At 40.2% G+C, this 19,973-nt stretch overlaps 1 protein-coding gene across 4 annotated transcripts in view; it reads left to right on the top strand.

Annotated features, from left to right (window-relative positions):
• ATP8A2 (ATPase, aminophospholipid transporter, class I, type 8A, member 2) overlaps positions 1-19,973 on the top strand; it is a 651,371-nt gene that overhangs the window by 467,780 nt on the left and 163,618 nt on the right. For all 4 annotated transcript variants that reach the window (XM_014539417.1, XM_014539416.1, XM_014539418.1 and 1 more), the window contains 4 exons: positions 231-309; positions 12,251-12,312; positions 13,054-13,110; positions 14,676-14,783. In XM_014539417.1, the coding sequence (XP_014394903.1) occupies positions 231-309; positions 12,251-12,312; positions 13,054-13,110; positions 14,676-14,783 (306 nt within the window). The remainder of the gene's footprint in view (positions 1-230; positions 310-12,250; positions 12,313-13,053; positions 13,111-14,675; positions 14,784-19,973) is intronic.

Here is a 19,973-nt window from a genome sequence, read left to right as displayed (position 1 = left end):
TGTATATACATTCAGGTCTTTGTACTAAATAATAGTATCTGGAGATCATCCAGTCATTTGTGTGTAAAAAATGAGGAAATTGTTTTGTTTTGTTTTGTTTAACTTCAAGAATAATATGCTACTCCTGGAACCGTGCAGCACGCTGCCCGTGTCCTTCGCGATGAGGCGTCCGTTGAGTTACTGAGTCAGAGTTGTGGGCAGTTCCTGACCCTCGGTTTGTTTTCCCGTAGGTTTTCTGGGGTCACTGCATCAACGCCTTGGTCCACTCCCTCATCCTCTTCTGGTTTCCCATGAAGGCGCTGGAGCACGGTAATGGCTTCATGATTTCCACTGTCAGCAAGTAGCCTTGTCATCCCTCTCCTGCCAGTTGTTCACAATTTTTTGCCCAGTTCTGCAGACCTAGAGATCACAAGAACAAATCTGAGGAGAAAAACATCCCTAAAATCTAATGAGCCCTCGTCTCAGGTTTATAGCTCATAGGTTTCATCCACTCTGGCTCTGAAAACCCATTTTCTTTCCAGTTGCCTGGAGAGCTTAAATCCTAGGAATCCTAAACTTTATTTTTAATAACTGTTTGAGTCAAGGATCTTGAAGGAAAGCACTGTACTATAATGAAACATCAATGCCTCTTGCCTGTGAGTTTGAAATTTTTTGGTAATTATTTGGGCTTTCATTTTCTAAGCTACACAAACCTTAAGCAGAGTAACTAAAATCTTTTAGAAGTCTAATTTTAACCTAGTTTCCTGAGTCTTCTCTCCTTGACATATACTTTTCAAGCAAATGTTTGAAGTGTGTTTAAGGATATAGCTCCCAATGAGTTGTAGTCTACCCTACAGCTAGAAGATGTTTGAGAAAAGCCACTGACTGCATGTGTGCACACTTCTCAATACATCCAAATGTTGCCTCTCACAGAGACAGCTTTTAGTCTCAGAAAACAAAAAGGTATCACGAGAATGCTACTCTTTCATCCCTTTCAAATAGTGATAATTCCCCTGGGAAAAATTACTCCAAATGTTGACTAGACAAGGCCTTTGATTGTTCAGAGACCCAAAGAATATAAAGTTTCCAAGCTTCTTTGTTTCTGTGTCAATGTGTTCTGTGCTTCAAGCAGATATGATTCATTCTCACTGATATTAACCTATTAAATCCTGACAGACAAAATGCATGCACTGCCAGTTTATTCTACCCTATGACCTATTCTTTCCATTTCCTCAGACCTCACATTCAGAGCCCTCTGTGGGGCCCTTTGAGGGTCACTAAGTCTCTAGATCAGAAAATAAAATGTTCTGCTTCTAGCCCCACCCCCAAAGGAACGTTCTAATGTGATCATTTTTGTTTAATTCTAAAGCTTTCCTGTGATTCATCTTTACTCATAGTGGATTTAATTTATCTTGAAATGATTTTGTAGGGGTTTACGAATATGAGTGTTGGATATGGTTGGTTTTAGCAGCTCTGACAATTTAGTGGTAGAAGCAGCCATCATTTTATTAGGAGCGACCGCAGACGGGAAGCAATATGTCTGATGAGCACCAGGACAGTTTTGGTAACTGTTCTTTGGTCCCTGAGCCCAGCCGTTTGTGCTTAGGAAGAGACAGTAGATAGTGCAGGTTGACCACAAGTACTACCTCCAGGCCCCGTACCCTTATCATGTAGACATTACACTCTGTTTCAGTCTGAAGTGCTTGTCTTTGGACTCTGAGAAGTTTTACAAGATGGTCATTCACTTACCTGCTTCAAAAGGAACTAATATGGCCCCATTCTGCAGTAAAAACATTGGTTTCCTAATCTCGGAGCTGTGATTATGTGGTATGAGATTGTGGCTTGTAGTTTATGGTGGAATTGCTATAGTTCACTAGATTTTGTTACGTAAATCCATTCATTTGCCTTGTGCTGTATGCTTAGAGGATAGACTCCCGACTGTTACTAATTTACCTGATGTATCATCAAGTGAATTTCAAGTTACCTTCTGCTGCCCTTATCTGCTTCCCTCAAATTCACAGTTTGCCTGACAGTCAGCCAATAGGGTGATTTTTTTCTTATTTCTATTATTATCATCATCATATTTATTACGGCTTCAGCACTGAGAATTTTTTCAGTTGTGTTGTAAACAATGACCTATTGGGTGAAATAGTTTAAGATGAAATAAATTGCAAATATTGTGTATTTGGCATAGAACAAAGGAAGGCCACTGGTTTTCTTGTTTTTTAGTTGACTTCCTCTAACAAACTGCATGAGTATTTTAGAATTAATTGCTAAATGCTATTAGTGCACAGCAAAAATGATTACATCATTGCTCATTAACCTTATTAATTCATGTAATATTTATGTCCAAGACACTGTAATAGATCTTAAGGATATTAGGGATATAGATCAATGAGGTCTGATCTTCAAAGAGTTTGTAGTCTGATGAGGGAGATTATATTCGCATGTGGATAATTCCAGCACAAGGTAGAAAATAACTGTCTCACATAAAATACAGATAAAGTGCTATCAGATTTCAGAGGGCTGAGAAAGAGATGCCTTTCATTTGGGATTATTAATAGTTTGTTAGGGGAGATAACATTTAGGCTTAGCCTGGAAGTCAAGTAGGATTGAGATGTGTAGGAATGGAGGGAGGAGCCAGACAAAGTGGGGAATTTTAAGGCAGATGTGGAAAGCTGTGAGAAGTTCATCGCTTCAAGGGTGGAAGATAATGAAAAGTTTCAGGAAGCAGGCAAAAGCTGGATTGCAGAGGGCTTTGAATGTGAGGTTAAGAAACTGGGACTTAAGGAATTTTTAGGAATTGAGGAGTCAATATGGAATTTAGATCAAGGAGAGTGTTATCAGAGCAATTTGAAAAAAATAATCTATCATGTGAATGATAGAAGGTGGATGACAAGGATACTAGGTGTGTCTCTGGGTATTCCAGGGTAGAGCTTAAGGAGGGTTAAATCCAGGAGATGGGAATGTGTGTATTGAGGAGGAAATAAGTTTTGAGAACTTATTTATTCAGCAAAATCATGACATATCTATGATGCCCTGACAGTGAGTACAATGGATATAAACTCGGCCTATCTTGCCCTCTGGGGGCTTATATAAAGTTAGAGTTGATGATCAGGAATTATGTAAATAATGTTTTATTACTGGCATGCTCTGTCTACGACTGCAGGTGGAGTTTATAATACAGGGATACAACCTAGTCTAGTGGGTCAAGCAAGAATCTTCTCGAAGGAAGTAATATTTAAGTTCTTGAAAGATGAGAAGGGCACAATCAAGTGGGGCAGAGGAAAGGTGGGGAGAAAGCATTCCTGGCCAGGACCAAGCGAGCACACAGAACCTGCACTGAGGAGGAACCTGAAGAGGCCATCAGCAGTCCAGTTGACCCTTGAACAACACGGATGCTGACCCCCTAGAGCAGTCAAAAAACCACATATAACTTTTGCTTCCCCAAAAATATATTTACTGATAGCCTACTACTGACTGGAAACCTTACCAATAACATAAACAGGCAATTAACACCTATTTTGTATGTTATATGTATTATGTATTGTATGCATGCAATGCACTAGAGAAAATAATGTAATTAAGAAAATCATAAGAAAGAGAAAATAAATTTACAGTTTTTGTTGAAAAAATCCACGTATAACTAGACTCATAGTTCAAACCTGTATTCAGGGGTCAACTATCTTTCCAATGGGTGGAGGTGGGGGTGGGGTGGGGGCTGGATTCTAGACTTTATTCAGCCTGTCATGAACCTTTCAGGACACTGAGCATCCCTGGCCTGGACAGTAAATGTCATCGACACTCCCCTCTTTCCCTGCCCTTGTGCAACTATAAACCAAAACATGTCTCCACACATTTCCAACTTCCCCTCTGGGGTCAGCACAGCACCCCTTGTCAAGTGAGCTATGGCATGGGCAGGGGACAGGGGGAGGAGTATGGATGGTGGGAAGGAGTGGCTGGAAAAGGGGGTAAAGAAGTTAGGTGATGGTAAGGTCACAAAAACCCAGGTGAGGACTTTTTCTCAGTGAAGGGTTTAAGGTCACAGAGTTACATGGTGGAGTTTGCACATGTAAGATTGGCAAGAGAGCATGGGGTTACTGGGGGGGAGGGGGGGCGGGGGGAGGAGTCATAGAGAAGTCAGTGGTGGAAATCAAGAAAATTTGCAAGTTTGAAAAGACCAAGATATGGCAACTGATTGGATTTCTTATTTATGGGTACTGATTTGCTGCCCTAAGTACACATGAGTTCTGTTATACTTAGAATTGCCATTTAGAAGAATGTATTCACCCCACCCCCAGAGTAGCATAGGAGCATGACACCAATTTGAGACAACCTGGGGCACTTTTGAAACATTGAAGGGGATCTTAGTCTAATAGAAAGTTGCCTTTAGGCCTCCCTCTATCCTCCCAGTCCTGCCTGAAGCTGTCCCTCAGACACTTCCCTAAACTCAAAGCCTGCGGAGTTTTGCTTGACTAGGCACCAAGGTCACAAGGGTAGCTTCATGTCATTGTTTCATACTATGTGGGTTGTGTCATAAAGACAGTGAATTTTACCAAAATTCTCTCCTCACTGTCCATGGTGAGAGTCTTAAGTACATGTCAGTGCTGTTCACTTGGGCACATAATTGTTGGGAAGAAATCTTTTTGAGAAGGTGTGAGTACATTGTTCATTCCTTAGAAAGCTTCCAAGAATTTTGCTTTGCTTATTTTTGCATGGTTTTGGATAGACTTTACAAAGCACTCCTTTCCTGATGGAGTTTGTGATGATTCATTTCAAGTTTCAAAATAAATTTTTCCACTCAAGCAATTCAGTAAATCAGATTTCTTCCAACCATCACAACTTTACGGTTACTCCCATGGCCTGCCTGCAGCTCCCACCCTTTGATCTGAACAGTGAATATAGTTTAAAACCAGAGAAGTCACCTTCATAGGCACCGAAATTCATCAGGAGCCTTGGTTTCAGGCCACACTTAGGTTTTCCATTGGTGTATTCCATCTGCATATTTGAGCAGCCCTCCTTGAAGAGGAATGTGGTTATTGGCAAAAGAATGTAAAATCAGTTTTCATTTTTAAAAAAGGAAATTTTCCAATTTTTCTTGATGAAATGTAAGAGGGAGGTGATGGGAAAGAGACTACTGAATACTTACTAGCAGAAAAATTTTTCAAAAATATGTGTTCTGGATTGCTCACAGTCCATACCCTTAGAACCATTCCCACCCACTTCCAGAAGAAAAAATACCATATGGATGCTTATTATATTGGCACTAATTAAGCAACAAGGTTTCTCAACATTTTGGGAGAAAGCTATTTTATACTTTTTAATAAATATGCTACTGGAAGATTAGGCATGTTTTATAAACTGAAATAATGCACGTGCATAAAATGAAACATAGTGTACTTCTCTCTGTGGCATTATTGGGTCATTTTAGCTTGAACTGTTTATGACCTAAACCTGTTACTATACACTTGGCTATTTTATATCATGTAAACCCTGATGGTTTGCATTGTTTTACATTAAGCACAATTTGAGCAAGGCCACCATTGTTCTCTGAGGTTGCACTTTCTTAAACTCAGCATTCACCCATTATAATGAAAAAGACAATGATTACGTTCTTTATGCCAGGCCAGTACCGGTTTCTGGGCATACAGTCACGTGTATAACAGGCACATTCCCTGCCCTTATGGAACTTACACCGAGGGAAGGCAAGATTGCATAATGAGAAGTATTGCAAAAGAAAAAGGTCAAGGTCAAATGTATGTATGCCAAGGAAAGCTAACCTGGTCCCATTGAGTTTTAAGGCTTTCTTCCTGGAGGATGTGACAGCAGAGTTAAAGGATGAGTATCAGTGAGCCAGGTAAGAGTAGAGAGAAAAGGGATGTGGGATAGCCTGGTTGAGAGTGTGATTTCAAGTGCAGAAGGCATATGTGGATGGCCGTGGGGAACACAGTGTGAGATTCAGATTGCCTTGGGATGACAATGATGGAGACAAGGACATCAGACCTCCCAGGTTTGGGGGATTTGTGAGTCTTTGTATTATAAGTTTAATGGAAGCCACTGATAAGCAGAGAGCCATATTTCTGATTTATTTTAATGTAACCACACTGGGAGGATGATTGTTGGAGTCCAGGCTGGCTGCTGCCTGGTCTACTATAGTGACAATGGCAGTGGAGAGAAGTAGAGGGACTAAAGGGCTGCTTTGGAGGTAAAGTTGGAAGAATTCAATATCACATTAATGACTCTTCCCTAATCTACCCAATTGTAATATGTTCTAAACCCTTCAAAAGAGTAGGCTGTTGCAGTCACAAAGTTTACCAACAAAATACTATATTTTAAAGACAGATACATGAAACCATAAATTGACACTTTGTTCCCCTTTAAGTCACTGACCGTACTGTGTACAGATTTTAAAAGATCTAAAATAAAGATCCAGAGATGAACATTAAATGCTAAATGGGTGAATAGTAGCTCCACGTGGCCTCTGCCAAACCTGCTGAGAGGCCAGGGCAGTGCGGAGGACGCTCATAAACTCCTGCAGCATATAAATGAGTGAGTGGAACTTGCTCACTAAAAACTGGAAAGACAGGGCACTCTAGGAGCTTTTTGATTTATACAAATGAAACTACAGCTTATAAATCTAAATAACTAATATAATACACTTAAAATAAGACCAGGTTTCCAAATTCAAAATACATTTTTTTCTGTTTTGATGTGCTTTAAACACAGTGGACTGGTAGATACAGCTCTGGAGATGTCCTGCCCACACATCTATAGCACTGCTGTTTGGAAACACAGTTTGCTTGGAAGGCCATTATTTCCATTCTGTTAAATATTTCTTATGTTTCAGTGTCTCTTTTAATAAACTCTACATTACATGTATTTTAAAGAGTTGGATTTAGTGTAATGTTATAAGAAGTGTGAGCCAGAGTACCCAGATTTGACCCTTATAACTTTATCAGGAAGTTGAATCAAGGTGTGTTAGCCAGGGTGGAAATAGCTGCTACAACAAACAATCCCAAATCCCAGGGGCTTATCCAGTAAAGGCTTATTTCTTACTCATGTCACTACCAAATGGAGGACTGCATTGTTCATAGGTGTAGTTACCATATTTTCTGTATTTTTGATGCTCTGACATTAGAAGCCTTGATCCTGGAGAGACTATCCCTCCCAGGGTTAACAAGTTCCTAGAGAGAGCAAATTACTTCCTTGCAAGATCAAAGCAACCAGCCTAGAACCCACACCCCCACCATCTCCTTTATCAAACTCCCACACACCAAGCCAATATCCTCCTGACCTAAACCCTGGGGCCAGGAACCAGACAACTATGGACTGCCTTAAACCCAGTGCCTGAGGACATTATTAAACTATTTAATCCTAGGCTAACACAGCGTACCTACCCTGCCTTGCCCATTTCCTCCCTTGAAAACCGTAATAACGGCTCTGGGCCATGCTCTCCCCTCTGCCTCCTTGACCAACCCTGGTGCTTCTACATGTAGCCCTGCATGGTGCCCTGTGCCTCCTGTTTCTGGGGATCTGTAAGTATAAATTTTTTCCTCTTGACACTCATTTCCATGTGTGCGTGTCTTACTGTGCCTGAGTAAAATAAAACTGGGTCTATTTCAATACAATGCGACTCCATTTAGTGCATGGCCCCTGAGTTTACCCTCAGCCTTAACACTGTAAGGGAGACAATCAGGAGCAGCATAGCTTCTTCTTAACCATCTCTGGCAAGAAGTGAGCCATCACTTCTGCTCATGTCTGAGTGGCAACAAGTAGTTTCAGGGCTCCAACTGGGTACCAGGGACTGGGGAATGTTATTTAGCTGGGCACCCGAGAATAAGCAAAGAGTCTATGGCCTCATAAAGTGGCTGTTTAACATTGGCAATTGAGTGTACTTTCCATCCTCTTTACTTCCTTTTAAAAATCTATTTTTAGTAAACAAGTGAAAAAAGAAAAATATTGAAATTTGAGTTTCATATTCATCAGAAATGGCCATAGAGAAGAGAAAATCTAGCAAAAGGCTTATATAACCAGGAACTTAACCCAACGTTGGTTATAAATGTAATTATAATCACTAACACTTGAATAAACTCTACCTTTTATAGACTCTTTCCAATATTTTTTACTACTCTTTACAGAGAAAGGAAAAAATAAATTTTCTCTTCATGAAAACATAGTGTTGGAAGCAGAAAACCTCGTTTCAGTTATTGTTCAGGCAGTACAAGCATTTGAACAGAATGTGTTCTAAAAGTTTGTAAATTTGTTATGTGAAACTTGGAATACATTTTCACTGTTGAGATTAATCTAAGAGTAGCTGGTTGGCATTGTACCTCCTCTGAACCTCTGGAATCTTAAAAGGGCCCAGAAGTGAGGTCGAGAAAGGCAGCCTGATAATATTCAGGAATTGGGGCTGCTCTGAACAAGTGCTTCTGAAAGATCTCTAAGCAAAAAGGCAGGAGAGGGAAAGCAGGAGATGCTGGGCATCTGCTCTCCAACCCAAATTCTTGGCACATGCCTCGATGTCAAGGGAATGGTGCCACCTCCACCTTAATTCTCCCCACGGAGTCACATGTGCTCGAGCTGCCTGTGATGGTTAGTTCACGTGCTCCGTGGATTCTTACTACATTCAAAATACACCTATAAATCCACCCCATCTGTTTTCCTGATTATTAAATCCGATCCTCTCTGACTGTACTGTGCTATGCTATAACGTTGTCTTCAAATTTTGCTTTTTGTCAAAACCGTTTCTGAGTAGATTTTTGTGGTTTAGCTGGGTAATGAGGTAATGTTTTTAATGAGCATTTAATTGAAATGGCATCTTTATAAATGTCATCAGCCTAGCCCTTTGGAATATTCTGAAGTAAGTTCCTTGATCATTCTGTCTGTTAGGAAAATGAGACATACTTTTCTTACAAACCCTGGGTTTTCCCGCAATTATTTTCAAAGAGGTTTTTGCATGCAGCATTTTGGGCTGCCACTGCTAATGTGGAGGGCTATGTGGTTTTGTCCCAATTGTCCACAATAGTCTGTGTCAGTGACTGTGTTTCTAAACCTCATTTGGCTAATCCTACATTATGTTGGATCCAACCAGATTCTGCAAATAATATCAGCCTGGGAGAACCGGCTTAACCACTGCTGTGGGTCAGCGGATCCTGAAGCCATAGCATTACCTGGGCCTCTAAGACACACACTGGCTGTAGGCAACACCCTCCTCTCTCTTTTCAGCCCTCAAAGGGGTGAATCTGATCCTGGATTTGCAAAAGACTGACATCTCAGATTGTTCAGTTAAATGCCAACTGTTCTTGATGCAACAGGCAGTTAGTTACTCCTTCTCGCCCCTCCTCTTGCTGGTAGCCTTTGTGTGCTAATGATGGGTTTGGTCAGGCTGGTTAACATAAGGAAACAAAGGTTTGGTGAGATCACAGCTCTCCACATGCACTTTTGGTGAATCTCTTTTATAGGGACCTTCTTAGAGCCTTGCAGGGCTTGGCACCTGCTGACCTCAACACCTGGCACCTAGTACCTCAGCCCCACCCCCACCTCGGCTGCTCACCATCCCATTGGGGCAGGATGGAGTCAGGCTGGAGCCCCCCTCCAGACCTCTATGCAGGCTGAGTCCCTTTTTTCACCAGAATTGTCCTTTCCCTTCTCACTGCCTCCTTCCTCCCAAATATCAATCTATCCCATCTCACGCTGCTTTGTCTGAAGTAATGTTCTTACTACATTTACACAGATGGGGTGGAATGATGTTTGGAAAGCTGGCTTGGGGAACCTAACTACTGACCTTGGTTTGGGGGTTCTTTTTCCTCTATCAAAAAACATCACGGGAATTTTCAATATCTGACTAAAATTAAAACAGCTAAACTATAGGAAAGATACTTTCCTGACTAGAGTGTTGGAATCACCACAGTACTGTTAACACTAAGCAAAGTGGGAAGAAATAATTTGGCAGAAACAACCTTTAGGAGTAAACCTGGACAATCAAAGCAGGCTTTTCCAGCCTGGGGTTACCAGCAAGCTGTAGCTCATTAATGCATTCATCCACAAATGGTTTCATAGGACTGCTGATCTCTCCTTCAGGGGTATGCTATTGGCAAGTTTTAACAAGGAATGATACCCACAGGGATTTGCCTCTAAAACATTTGAAATATAACCTGTAAGAGAGCAATCCATTCCATGGGATTTTCTGAGCCAGGGTGTACAGAGTGGTAACTTGTGACTTGTTTAGAAGATGCATCTTTTCAGAAGTGCTTGGCATGTCCCGAACCTCAAGTTGGTTTGGGAGTTCCTCCTCCAAGGAATAAATTATTTCCAGATGATATTAGTTTGACTGGGACAGGAGACACTCTTTCCTAAGCAGAATACTAAAATGTGATGGTGAGTTATCCTTCTGAAATGAACTAAAAGGTTAGGTTAATCCTGTCTTTATTACAGTTAGTTTAAGTGTATTTAAATGACCTCAAGGTCAACATTTTATTTAATGCCAGTAGCACTTTGCTATCATGACAAGTAGAAATGAATGCATAATAAAACTTTAGAAGCTAAATTTGGGCCAAACCAGTCAACCAGTCGTTCGGTCGTTCAGTCATTTAGTCGCTTAGGCTTTTATATCTATAGATTACACCTGACATTTTATTGCACATGTATTTGTGTTTATATTCTGGCTCCTTCACTATAGTGTGAGCTACTTGAAGGCAGGGACCTTGTCTCCCCATTCCCATAATAGTACCTGGCATAAAGTAAACTTCAAATAAATATTTGTTGTATAAAGAAAGAATATTGTTACCTCTTTCAAGGCTATAATCTATATTAGAATCAAATAAAAGGTGCCCTGTCTAATCTCAAGTGTTTCTTTATTGAGGCATGCTTTTAAAATGTCACATTTAGCCCTAGCTTGTTTGGCTCAGTGGATAAAGTGTCAGCCTGCAGACTGAAGGGTCCTGGGTTTGATTCCAGTCAAGGGCATATGCCTGGTTGCGGCTCAATCCCCAGTAGGGGGCATGCAGGAGGCAGCCAATCAATGATTCTCTATCATCATTGATGTTTCTATCTCTCTCTCCCTCTCCCTTTCTCTCTGAGTCAATAAAAATTTATTAAAATAAATAAATAAATAAATAAATAAAATGTCGCATTTATTATTAAAACAATCTTAGGTCCATTTACTGAAAAGTAAACCCCCACAATTTTGAATAGCTATTTGGTAATACATCAACTTGTTACCTTCTTGGTTAATTTAGCCTCTCCCTTATTTTTTGAACTTTTCCCTTCCTTTTTATTTTATTTTATTTATTTATTTATTTGTTTATTTATTTATTTATTTATTTTTGTTAATCCTCACTCAAGGATAGTTTTCCATTGATTTTTAGAGAGAATGGAAGGGAGGGGGAGAGACAGAGAGAGAGAATGTGAGATAAATGCATTGATTGGTTGCCTCCTGCAAGTGGCCCTGTCAGGCCGGGGTCGAGCCTGAAACTGAAGTAGGTGCCCTTGACTGGAATTAAACCCGGCACCCTTCAGTCCATGAGCCAATGCTCTATCCACTGAGCCAAATCAGCTAGGGCTCTCTTTCTTCCCTTTTAATGAAATCCTACCTAAGCTTCTAGTCTCTCTTTACCACCTCCTCTCCCTAAGCTTTGAGATCATTCCTTTTAAAGTCTGTGGTCATTGTCTCTCTCCTCCTCCTCTTCCTTCTCCTCCTCCTCCTAGGATAACCCTTATGTTCCCCACGCTAGAATCAGGAAGAAGGGCATGCCCTGGTGCTAGGTCCAGGGTTCCAGGATTACCAGATTCTACCTGTGACGACACTTGATTATTATGGTGTTTTAGAAAACTAAGCATATTTTAATTCTTTAATAGGATTCTTCAACAAGCACATGGGTAAATCCCTGAGCCCAATTATGTGTGGGTTGAAATTTGAACACAAAAACTCCTATATACTTGGCCGGTAGGCCACAGGTCTGAATTTGAGCATAAAACAGAATAAAAGGAGATTGGCCATTCAAAGAAACCATTCCCGATCTTAACATAGGCTTTGACTCCTCTGGATAAAAACTGGCGTTTTCATAGCAGGCTAGCTGACTTGAATTAGATAATTCTATTTTGTTTGCTTCATTTGGAGAAAATACACGAAAATAATTCAGAATCACAGACATAATTTTGGAAATTCCTTTATGTGTTGACAAATATTTCTAAAGTTTTGCTTTTATATTCTGAATAAAATAGACTGCAGTGCTGTCCTCCGGTGGTTAGTAGTAACTTCTTTGTTTTTCAGACACTGCGTTGGCCAACGGTCATGCCACAGACTATTTATTTGTTGGAAATATTGTTTACACGGTAAGTTTATTTCTCTGTGTACTGAGCCATTCTTAAATAGCACAGGTGTGGACTCTGCTTCTCAAAACCCTTTATATAAAGCTGTTCTCATTATCATTTATTTCAGATCGTTAAACTATATATTTTAGAGTCCTTAAAGCTCAGAATGGTTGTGAAATGCTGACCTCATTTTCTGGTGAAGATTAGGCAGGGTCATGGTTTCTACACAATGATGAACAGATTTCCCCATTCTTTAAATTACTGAAGAAGGTGATTTCTCCCAAGTTAAATAAAGAGCAAAATTAACTATTACTTGTGAGAAGACAACCACTAAAATGAGGGCTTTTCTTGAAGTAAATCTGTCTGTAGTCCCTAAAACTAGCCCCTAGAGCAGCGGTTCTCAACCTGTGGGTCGCGACCCCTTTGGGGGTCGAACGACCCTTTCACAGGGGTCGCCTAAGACCATCGGAAAACACATATATAATTACATATTGCTTTTGTGATTAATCACTATGCTTTAATTATGTTCAATTTGTAACAATGAAATTGGGGGTCACCACAACATGAGGAACTGTATTAAAGGGTCGCAGCATTAGGAATGTTGAGAACCACTTCCCTAGAGCATTAGCACCGCGAGATGGCACTTGCCCAGTGCAGCTGCCTTGGAGGAACTGCCTCGGAGAGGATACTTGGGATGCCTCCTAGAAAATAACTAACTCACGAAGGATAATACTGTCTGCCAAATGCCTCTTTCCTTCACAGTATGTTGTTGTCACTGTTTGTCTGAAAGCTGGTTTGGAGACTACAGCTTGGACTAAAGTAAGTTTTCTCTAGAATTATTTCTCTATTTACTCTAGATATTTTTCCTGGTATGATACTCTTTTTAAGCCTTGGAAAAAACAGTAAGCAATGTCCAACTGTCTTATTTTATTTTGCATGTAAAAACGTGGTTTGATCTTTATCAGGGCAAATTTGCAATCCAAAGTTTTCTGATGATTCATTTACTTGGCACTTAATAAAGCTCTAAGCTATTAACAGTAATCTCATTTCAAATGTATATGCACATTGTAAAAAAAAAATACAAAATACAGGCCAAAAAAGATAATTTTTAATTTCTATAACTTTACCACTTCGCTAAATGACTTTCTAGACTTTGTTCTATGTGTTTTTAAAAGATAATGCATTATAGAACATAGAGCTTTGTCATCTTTTTCACTTAAAAATACATTACAATCATTTTCCATCCCTTGGGGTATACTTCTATAAAATCATTGTTCATTATTAGAGTATTAAGTCTTACCAATATTCCATCACTTATTTAATTAGACCCCATTTTAGACATTTTGTTTATTTCCAATGTTTGGAGATTATACCATTAGTTTCATGATTGTCTGTCACTGCTGTTTAAATAGGCTCCTAATTCTGTGCTGAGACAATGGGAATGAGTGGGAGATTAATGTCAAAACAGGGAATCTCTTAAGAAACAATGGCAATTAATCCAGGTGAGAGGGGATAGTGGTTTAGCCTGAGACTTTAAAGGAGGAGGTAGTAAGAAGTGTTTATTGGGGTGACATTGGTTCACAAAATCTACAGGTTTCAAATGTGTAACTCAACAGAACATGATCTGCATACTGCACCAGGCACCCACTGCCCCAAGCACAGTCTCTTTCTGTTCCCATTTATCCCCCCTTTGCCCTCCTGCACCTACCCTCACCACCTCCTTTCCCTCTGGCTATCAACACACTGTTGTCTGTTCTATGTTTCATATATATGTTTTTTATACCTTCTTTCATCCACTCCCCTACCTCCCCCCATTTCCGATACCTGTCAGTCTGTTCCATGTATCCATTGAGAATCATGATAGTAAGAGGACAAATAACAAATAATTCACAACTCAGTAGATGGTTAAAGGGGCATCATAAGATGTAATATCCATTCCAGATTTTTTAAAAAGTTACAGTATTTGGAAAATGAAAAGAACAATGCCTCAAAATGGTAAATAAAAACATATTGTTTGTTTTGTCTGTTCAGTGTTCTGTTACTAAACTAATGAGACCTTGTTTTATATAGCTCCAAATTGGAGCAACTGGTGAGGAATAAGACGGGCCTTCTAATACTATGGGTGTATCTAGAGGAAGATCAGCTGTGGTGGCCAAATCACCTTTGTCTTCAGGATAGTTTGGAGCCACTAGTCATTTGAACTCATTGTTCAACATTTGGAGACAAGGAAATTGGAAGATTGAATTCTCCAATGACTTCAGAGTCGTAGGAATCTTCCCATAAGGAAGGCTAGCTTGGACACAGAGGTTGTGCAGCTGGTGGAGTCAGGTGGCTCTCCTGTGCCAGTGGGGCGGCCCTGCCTGAGTATGTGTTTTCTTCTGCAGTTCAGTCACCTGGCTGTCTGGGGAAGCATGCTGATCTGGCTGGTGTTTTTTGGCATCTACTCAACCATCTGGCCCACCATTCCTATTGCTCCAGATATGAAAGGACAGGTCAGTGCTACTAACTGTGAGTGGACTTCCTGTGTCTCATGAAGTGATCCTTTCCTGTGTGTGGGCTTTCTGTGTCTCATGACAACGATGAACTTCAAGAGAGCTGGTGTTGCCTCTTGCCATAGAAATGTATCAGGAGGGAAACAAACCAATTCAAAGCACCTGGAAGTGGTTGTCCAGTCCACAGAAATGGCATTTGCAATTTTAACTGTTGTGAAAATTATCAACCTAAATCCTCTGACCTACGCAGCATGTCCACATTTCTGTAATGAATTCTGTGTGAATTACACACAATTCTGATGTGTATAATTCATGGCTCTTGGAAAACTAGGGATATTTGGTGTTGCACCATAATCCAATGAATGTGTTGATTTTTGTTTTGATGTTAAGTGTATATTTGTACTCTGATTAGTTAATAATTAGTCACCTGTGAAAGATAAATCTAATATCTCTATTAACCAGATCATTAATTAGTCAGAATATCTCATTGTTCATCTCTTAAACTAAAGAGACTGTGATTGAAGATTTTTACACTTGTTTCCATTTTTTTTTTCACAATTTCTTTATATTTTCATTGTCCAGTGTTGGAGATTGAGCCATCAATAATGACAGACTGAATCTTAGAATTCCCCAGTATGGGGTCTGGAGAGAAGCTTGACAATCCCAGGTTCTAAACCTCCTCCAGGCCCAGAGCCAGCACTCCTACTTCTAATCTATTCCCTGGGTCCTTAGAACCCTGAGTTTCTTTCCCGAACAGCCAAAAGCCCACTTCCCACGCCTATCTGATTCTATCCCCAGTTCCAGGCCAGTGTGAACACCCCTGGGCCCAAGGGGCTGCTATTTGCAGAGGGTGTGCACTGAGCCCGTTGGATGTTAACACTGGTGTGCACAAACATTTGCATGAGGATGCTGGTGCTGTAGGACAGGACCAAGGGTAGGAAGAAAAGGACTGTGGGTCAAGGGCTTCCTCTGTATCCACTGGTGTTCCTGGCTCAGGAATACATGTTTTAGGGGCAGGCCTGTACATGGCACACGTGGCTGCTATAATCTTTGCCTCACTTACTCTGCAGAAATGAACCAAAACTCCTGGGTCTGCCCCAGTCCAGGTGCACATCCAGCAGCTGTTTCATGTAAAATAATCCAAAGGTGGCATTGCTTGTCTCTTTCAATTGGTAAATCAATTAGCTGATGTACCACAGGGTGCCCGGGTGGCTGCCTTTGTGGATGGGTGCTCAGAGGTACAGACATTTCCCCCTGGAGTGGGCTTCTATATTTTTAATGCATCTTTGCTTTCTGTAAGGAACAAACACAAACATATACACATTCTTTTTCAAATCCAAGTGACAGAGGAAATTACAGAGCAGTGAATGGATCGAGGAGATTGTTGTATAGCAAAAGGAGCATTTCCCAGCAAAGACACTTTGTGTACATTTAAGGAAATCAATTATATTTTTATGCAACATGGTTTGTCCCCAAAAAGCAAGTCAAGGAAAGTATTTACAACAATCTTAGTCACTTGTAAGTTGTCAGTGTCTAGATATCTGCTTTGGGTTCCCTCCCTTCTAAGGATGGGTGAGGTCTGACGAATATTTTATTTGGGAATTTTACTTGCAGGACAATAAAAGGGACTGCAGCTGATTGCTGTAGATAGTTTCTAAATTAGAGGACGGTGACAGCTGACAGGATGGACTCAGTTGATATGTGACTGGCTAATAAAGCCAGTTCCTTTAAAAGCCGCTCCCAGTGCCAAACCAGAGACACACTCTTAGGCTGGTTGCTGATTCTCACTCCCATCAAGAGGTTGACTTTCAAAGTGTAGGGACCACATTTGCCAGGCAGTCATTAACATGCCACATTTTCACTATCCAAGTTGCATGCTGGTCTGAGTGGTTTGAAGGCTAGTCTTAATGGTGAAATTTCCATAGTTGGAGACTTTTTGAAGACATTTAATGAGCTATTTCTACCACCTGAAAGCAAAGAAATTGTATATTAAATCACCTGTCATTTCAGTATAAAAACATTTTATTTTTTACTTATACCATGTCGTTTAACTTTTTTGCTGGTTGGTTTGTTTTCATGAGACAAATGATGTTTTGAAGTCAAACACGTCTGGCTGAGAGTGAGGCTTTCATTAGACATTGAATGAGATGATTAATGTAGTCTTCGTGTCCTGGGATTTCTTAGTCAGTAATCCACTGTCTGTGTTTAAAGAGCCGTTTATTATCTGCAGTCTTTCTCTGGGAAGAATTCTGATTGGGGACAGGGTATCAGAAAATAACTTCAGAGCCAACTTTAGGACTATTTCACTTGGTATCTGACACCCAATGGTTTGTTCTTTGAAAAGTTGTAGACGATTATTAAAAAAAATGTTTAAGATTTTTAAATTGATTTTTTTTAGAGAGAGAGAGAAAGGAAGAAGGAGAGAAAAACATCAATGAGAGAGAAAGAAACATCGATCTGACCAGCTGCCTCCTGCATGCCTCCTACCAGGGTTTGAGCCTGCAACCCAGGCATGACCAGTCAGGGCAAAAAACATTTTTAACACTTTAAAAATCAAATGGGAGGAGACTGGCTAAAACTAGCCTAAAGTCTAATTTTCTGCTTCCTCAAAAAAAAAAAGGGGGAACTGGGCCCAGGTGTAATCAGCAAGAGGACTGACTTTTTTGGGGAACTGTTGAAAATATGCCCAAGCCATGTTCATCCCTTTGGTTCTAGGTTGATGTTAAGGCAGTGATGACGAACCTTTTGAGCTCGGCGTGTCAGCATTTTGAAAAACCCTAACTTAACTCTGGTGCCATGTCACATATAGAAATTTTTTGATATTTGCAACCATAGTAAAACAAAGATTTATATTTTTGATATTTATTTTATATATTTAAATGCCATTTAACAAAGAAAAATCAACCAAAAAAAATGAGTTCGCGTGTCACCTCTGACACACGTGTCATAGGTTCACCATCACTGTGTTAGGGACTACATGTTTGTGTCCCTTAAATATATTGAGGTCCTACCCCGAAGGTGATATATTTGGAGGTAGGGTCTTTGGAGGTAATTAGGTCATGAATGGGGTTAGTGATCTGACAAGAAGAGACCAGGGACTAGCTCACATTTTCTGCCATGCAAAGATACAAGGAGAAGTTAGACGTCTGCAGCCTGGAAGAGGGCCCTTGCTAGAACCCTAATATCAGACTTCCAGCCTCCAGTAATGTGAGAAATAAATCTCTGTTACTGATAAGTCACTCAGTCTGTGATATTTTGTGATAGCAGCTGAGCTAAGACAGTTGGTGAGTGCTTAGGAGGGAGGGAAAAAGTCTGCTTTATCGTCATCGCCACCATCATCATGATCATTATTTTAAGAATGTTTCTAGTTATTTTTATAAACCGTTTTTGTAGCTTATGAAGGAGCAGGTTTTTGGCAAATAAACATGGTTCCTTTGAGCTCTAGAATGAAGCTAGTGTCTGATGGCAAAGGGCATTTCTCACCCAGGAGCCGGAGACAGACTAACACACCAGACGTTGTCTATTCATAACATCATAAAATGTTGAAAAGATGCATTGTTTCTGCTGGGGTTTCCTAAACTAATTTGATTAAATATTTCTTTGTCTCATTCATTATATTTGGAGTTTTTCTCACGAGGGGGAAGGCAGGTTTTCCCTGAGGGCAGAGGGAAGGAAGGCTGTAGAAGGAGAGTGATTTTCCACTGTCAGAGTCTCTATCTTCCCTAAAGCACCTCAAGGTATGGTGGGTGAAACCCAACCAGACAAGGAGCCAGGAAGTCCCAGGGAAAGTTGCTGAAATCAAAAAAGTCATCTGTATACTTCCTCTCCCAAAAATATGCAACATTTGTGGGATTTTAAGGAACACCCTGTTTTTCCATTTTTCTAGGCCTAAGCCAGGTCTAAAGTGAATTAAAAACTCAAGTTATGTCTCTCTTTGGGATAATACCAAAGTCCTCAGCTGGGGAAAAAATGTGTGATGATCTTTATCTGTAATAGGGGACCATTTGTTTTTCTTTCTGCCAATAGCAAAACCATAGGTAACAAGCTTGTCCATATCGGGTCCCCAAAGCCAATGCTTGAAGGTGAATGACAAATTCTTTTAGTCCAAAGTTGTCTGCTGAAGTAGAGCTTTGAATTAGAGAGATGAGGAGACCTTGACTTAAAACTGGATCCGGAAATATGCTTGTATTTTCTTCATGAGCTTTTCACTTTAGGAGTGTCTGAGGAGATGCCATCTTATTTGACCTCTGTTTAAAACTCAAGCGACCTGCCCCAACTAGCTTTGTAACCTTTAGTAAATCATTTAAACTGCATTAAGTTCCTTATCAGCAAAGTCAAAATAGTATCACCCACCCTGATTACCTTACAGGCTATAACAAGATAACCTGTGGCAAATGTATAACATGCAGACTCTTATTTTCCCTGGAGTGATCAATTATTTTCAAATTTTTATAAATAGAAACATTGTGATTTAAACTTCCAACTCTTGTTGGCTGTGGAATTGTAATTTTTTGTAGGTTCTAGGTGTGATGTTTCTCTTTCAACTCCATTGACCTCCTGCATCTGAATCATCTGGGTTGCTTGTTAAATGACAAACTCCCCTCCACCACACACACACAAAAAAAAAATTGCATAGTTACAATACACACACACACACACACACACACACACACACACACACACACACTGAATCAGAATCTATGGGTGTGGAGTCCCCACCTCTGATTTTTAATAACTCTCCAGGCTATACTTCACTTTAAATTTGAGAACCACTGCTCTAAAACACCTAGCATATTACTCCGTGACAGTGTAAGCCAGTTCTGGGTGTTATAGGAGAACATGGTATATTTAAAACATTCACAACCAACATATTTCTCATGAGTAGTCGTTATGTAAGACACGACTGGTAGCGCCAGTGACTGCTTTAAGGCATCTAGCTTTCTAAATAGAGGATTATACCGAAAGACATTACATCGTTCACCATGGAAAAATACTCCTCACCAACGTTGGTGCTTTTCCTTTAAAATTCTTTTCATTGCTAGTAAAACAGGAGGGAAAAACTTTCACTTCAAAGCCTACAAACTGCGAACTCTGTCCACAGTGCCAAGCTCCAGGCTCCAACTAGTTTCTGGCATATGTCGAGCTTTTTAAAATCCTAAATACAGGAATGGATTTGCTTTGGAGTTTTAT

This window comes from Myotis brandtii, unplaced genomic scaffold (assembly GCF_000412655.1).
Source record: "Myotis brandtii unplaced genomic scaffold, ASM41265v1 scaffold216, whole genome shotgun sequence".
Classification (NCBI taxonomy): domain Eukaryota; kingdom Metazoa; phylum Chordata; class Mammalia; order Chiroptera; family Vespertilionidae; genus Myotis; species Myotis brandtii.
The sequence above is the reverse complement of the archived record's forward strand: the minus strand, read 5'-3'. Positions and strand labels throughout refer to the sequence as shown.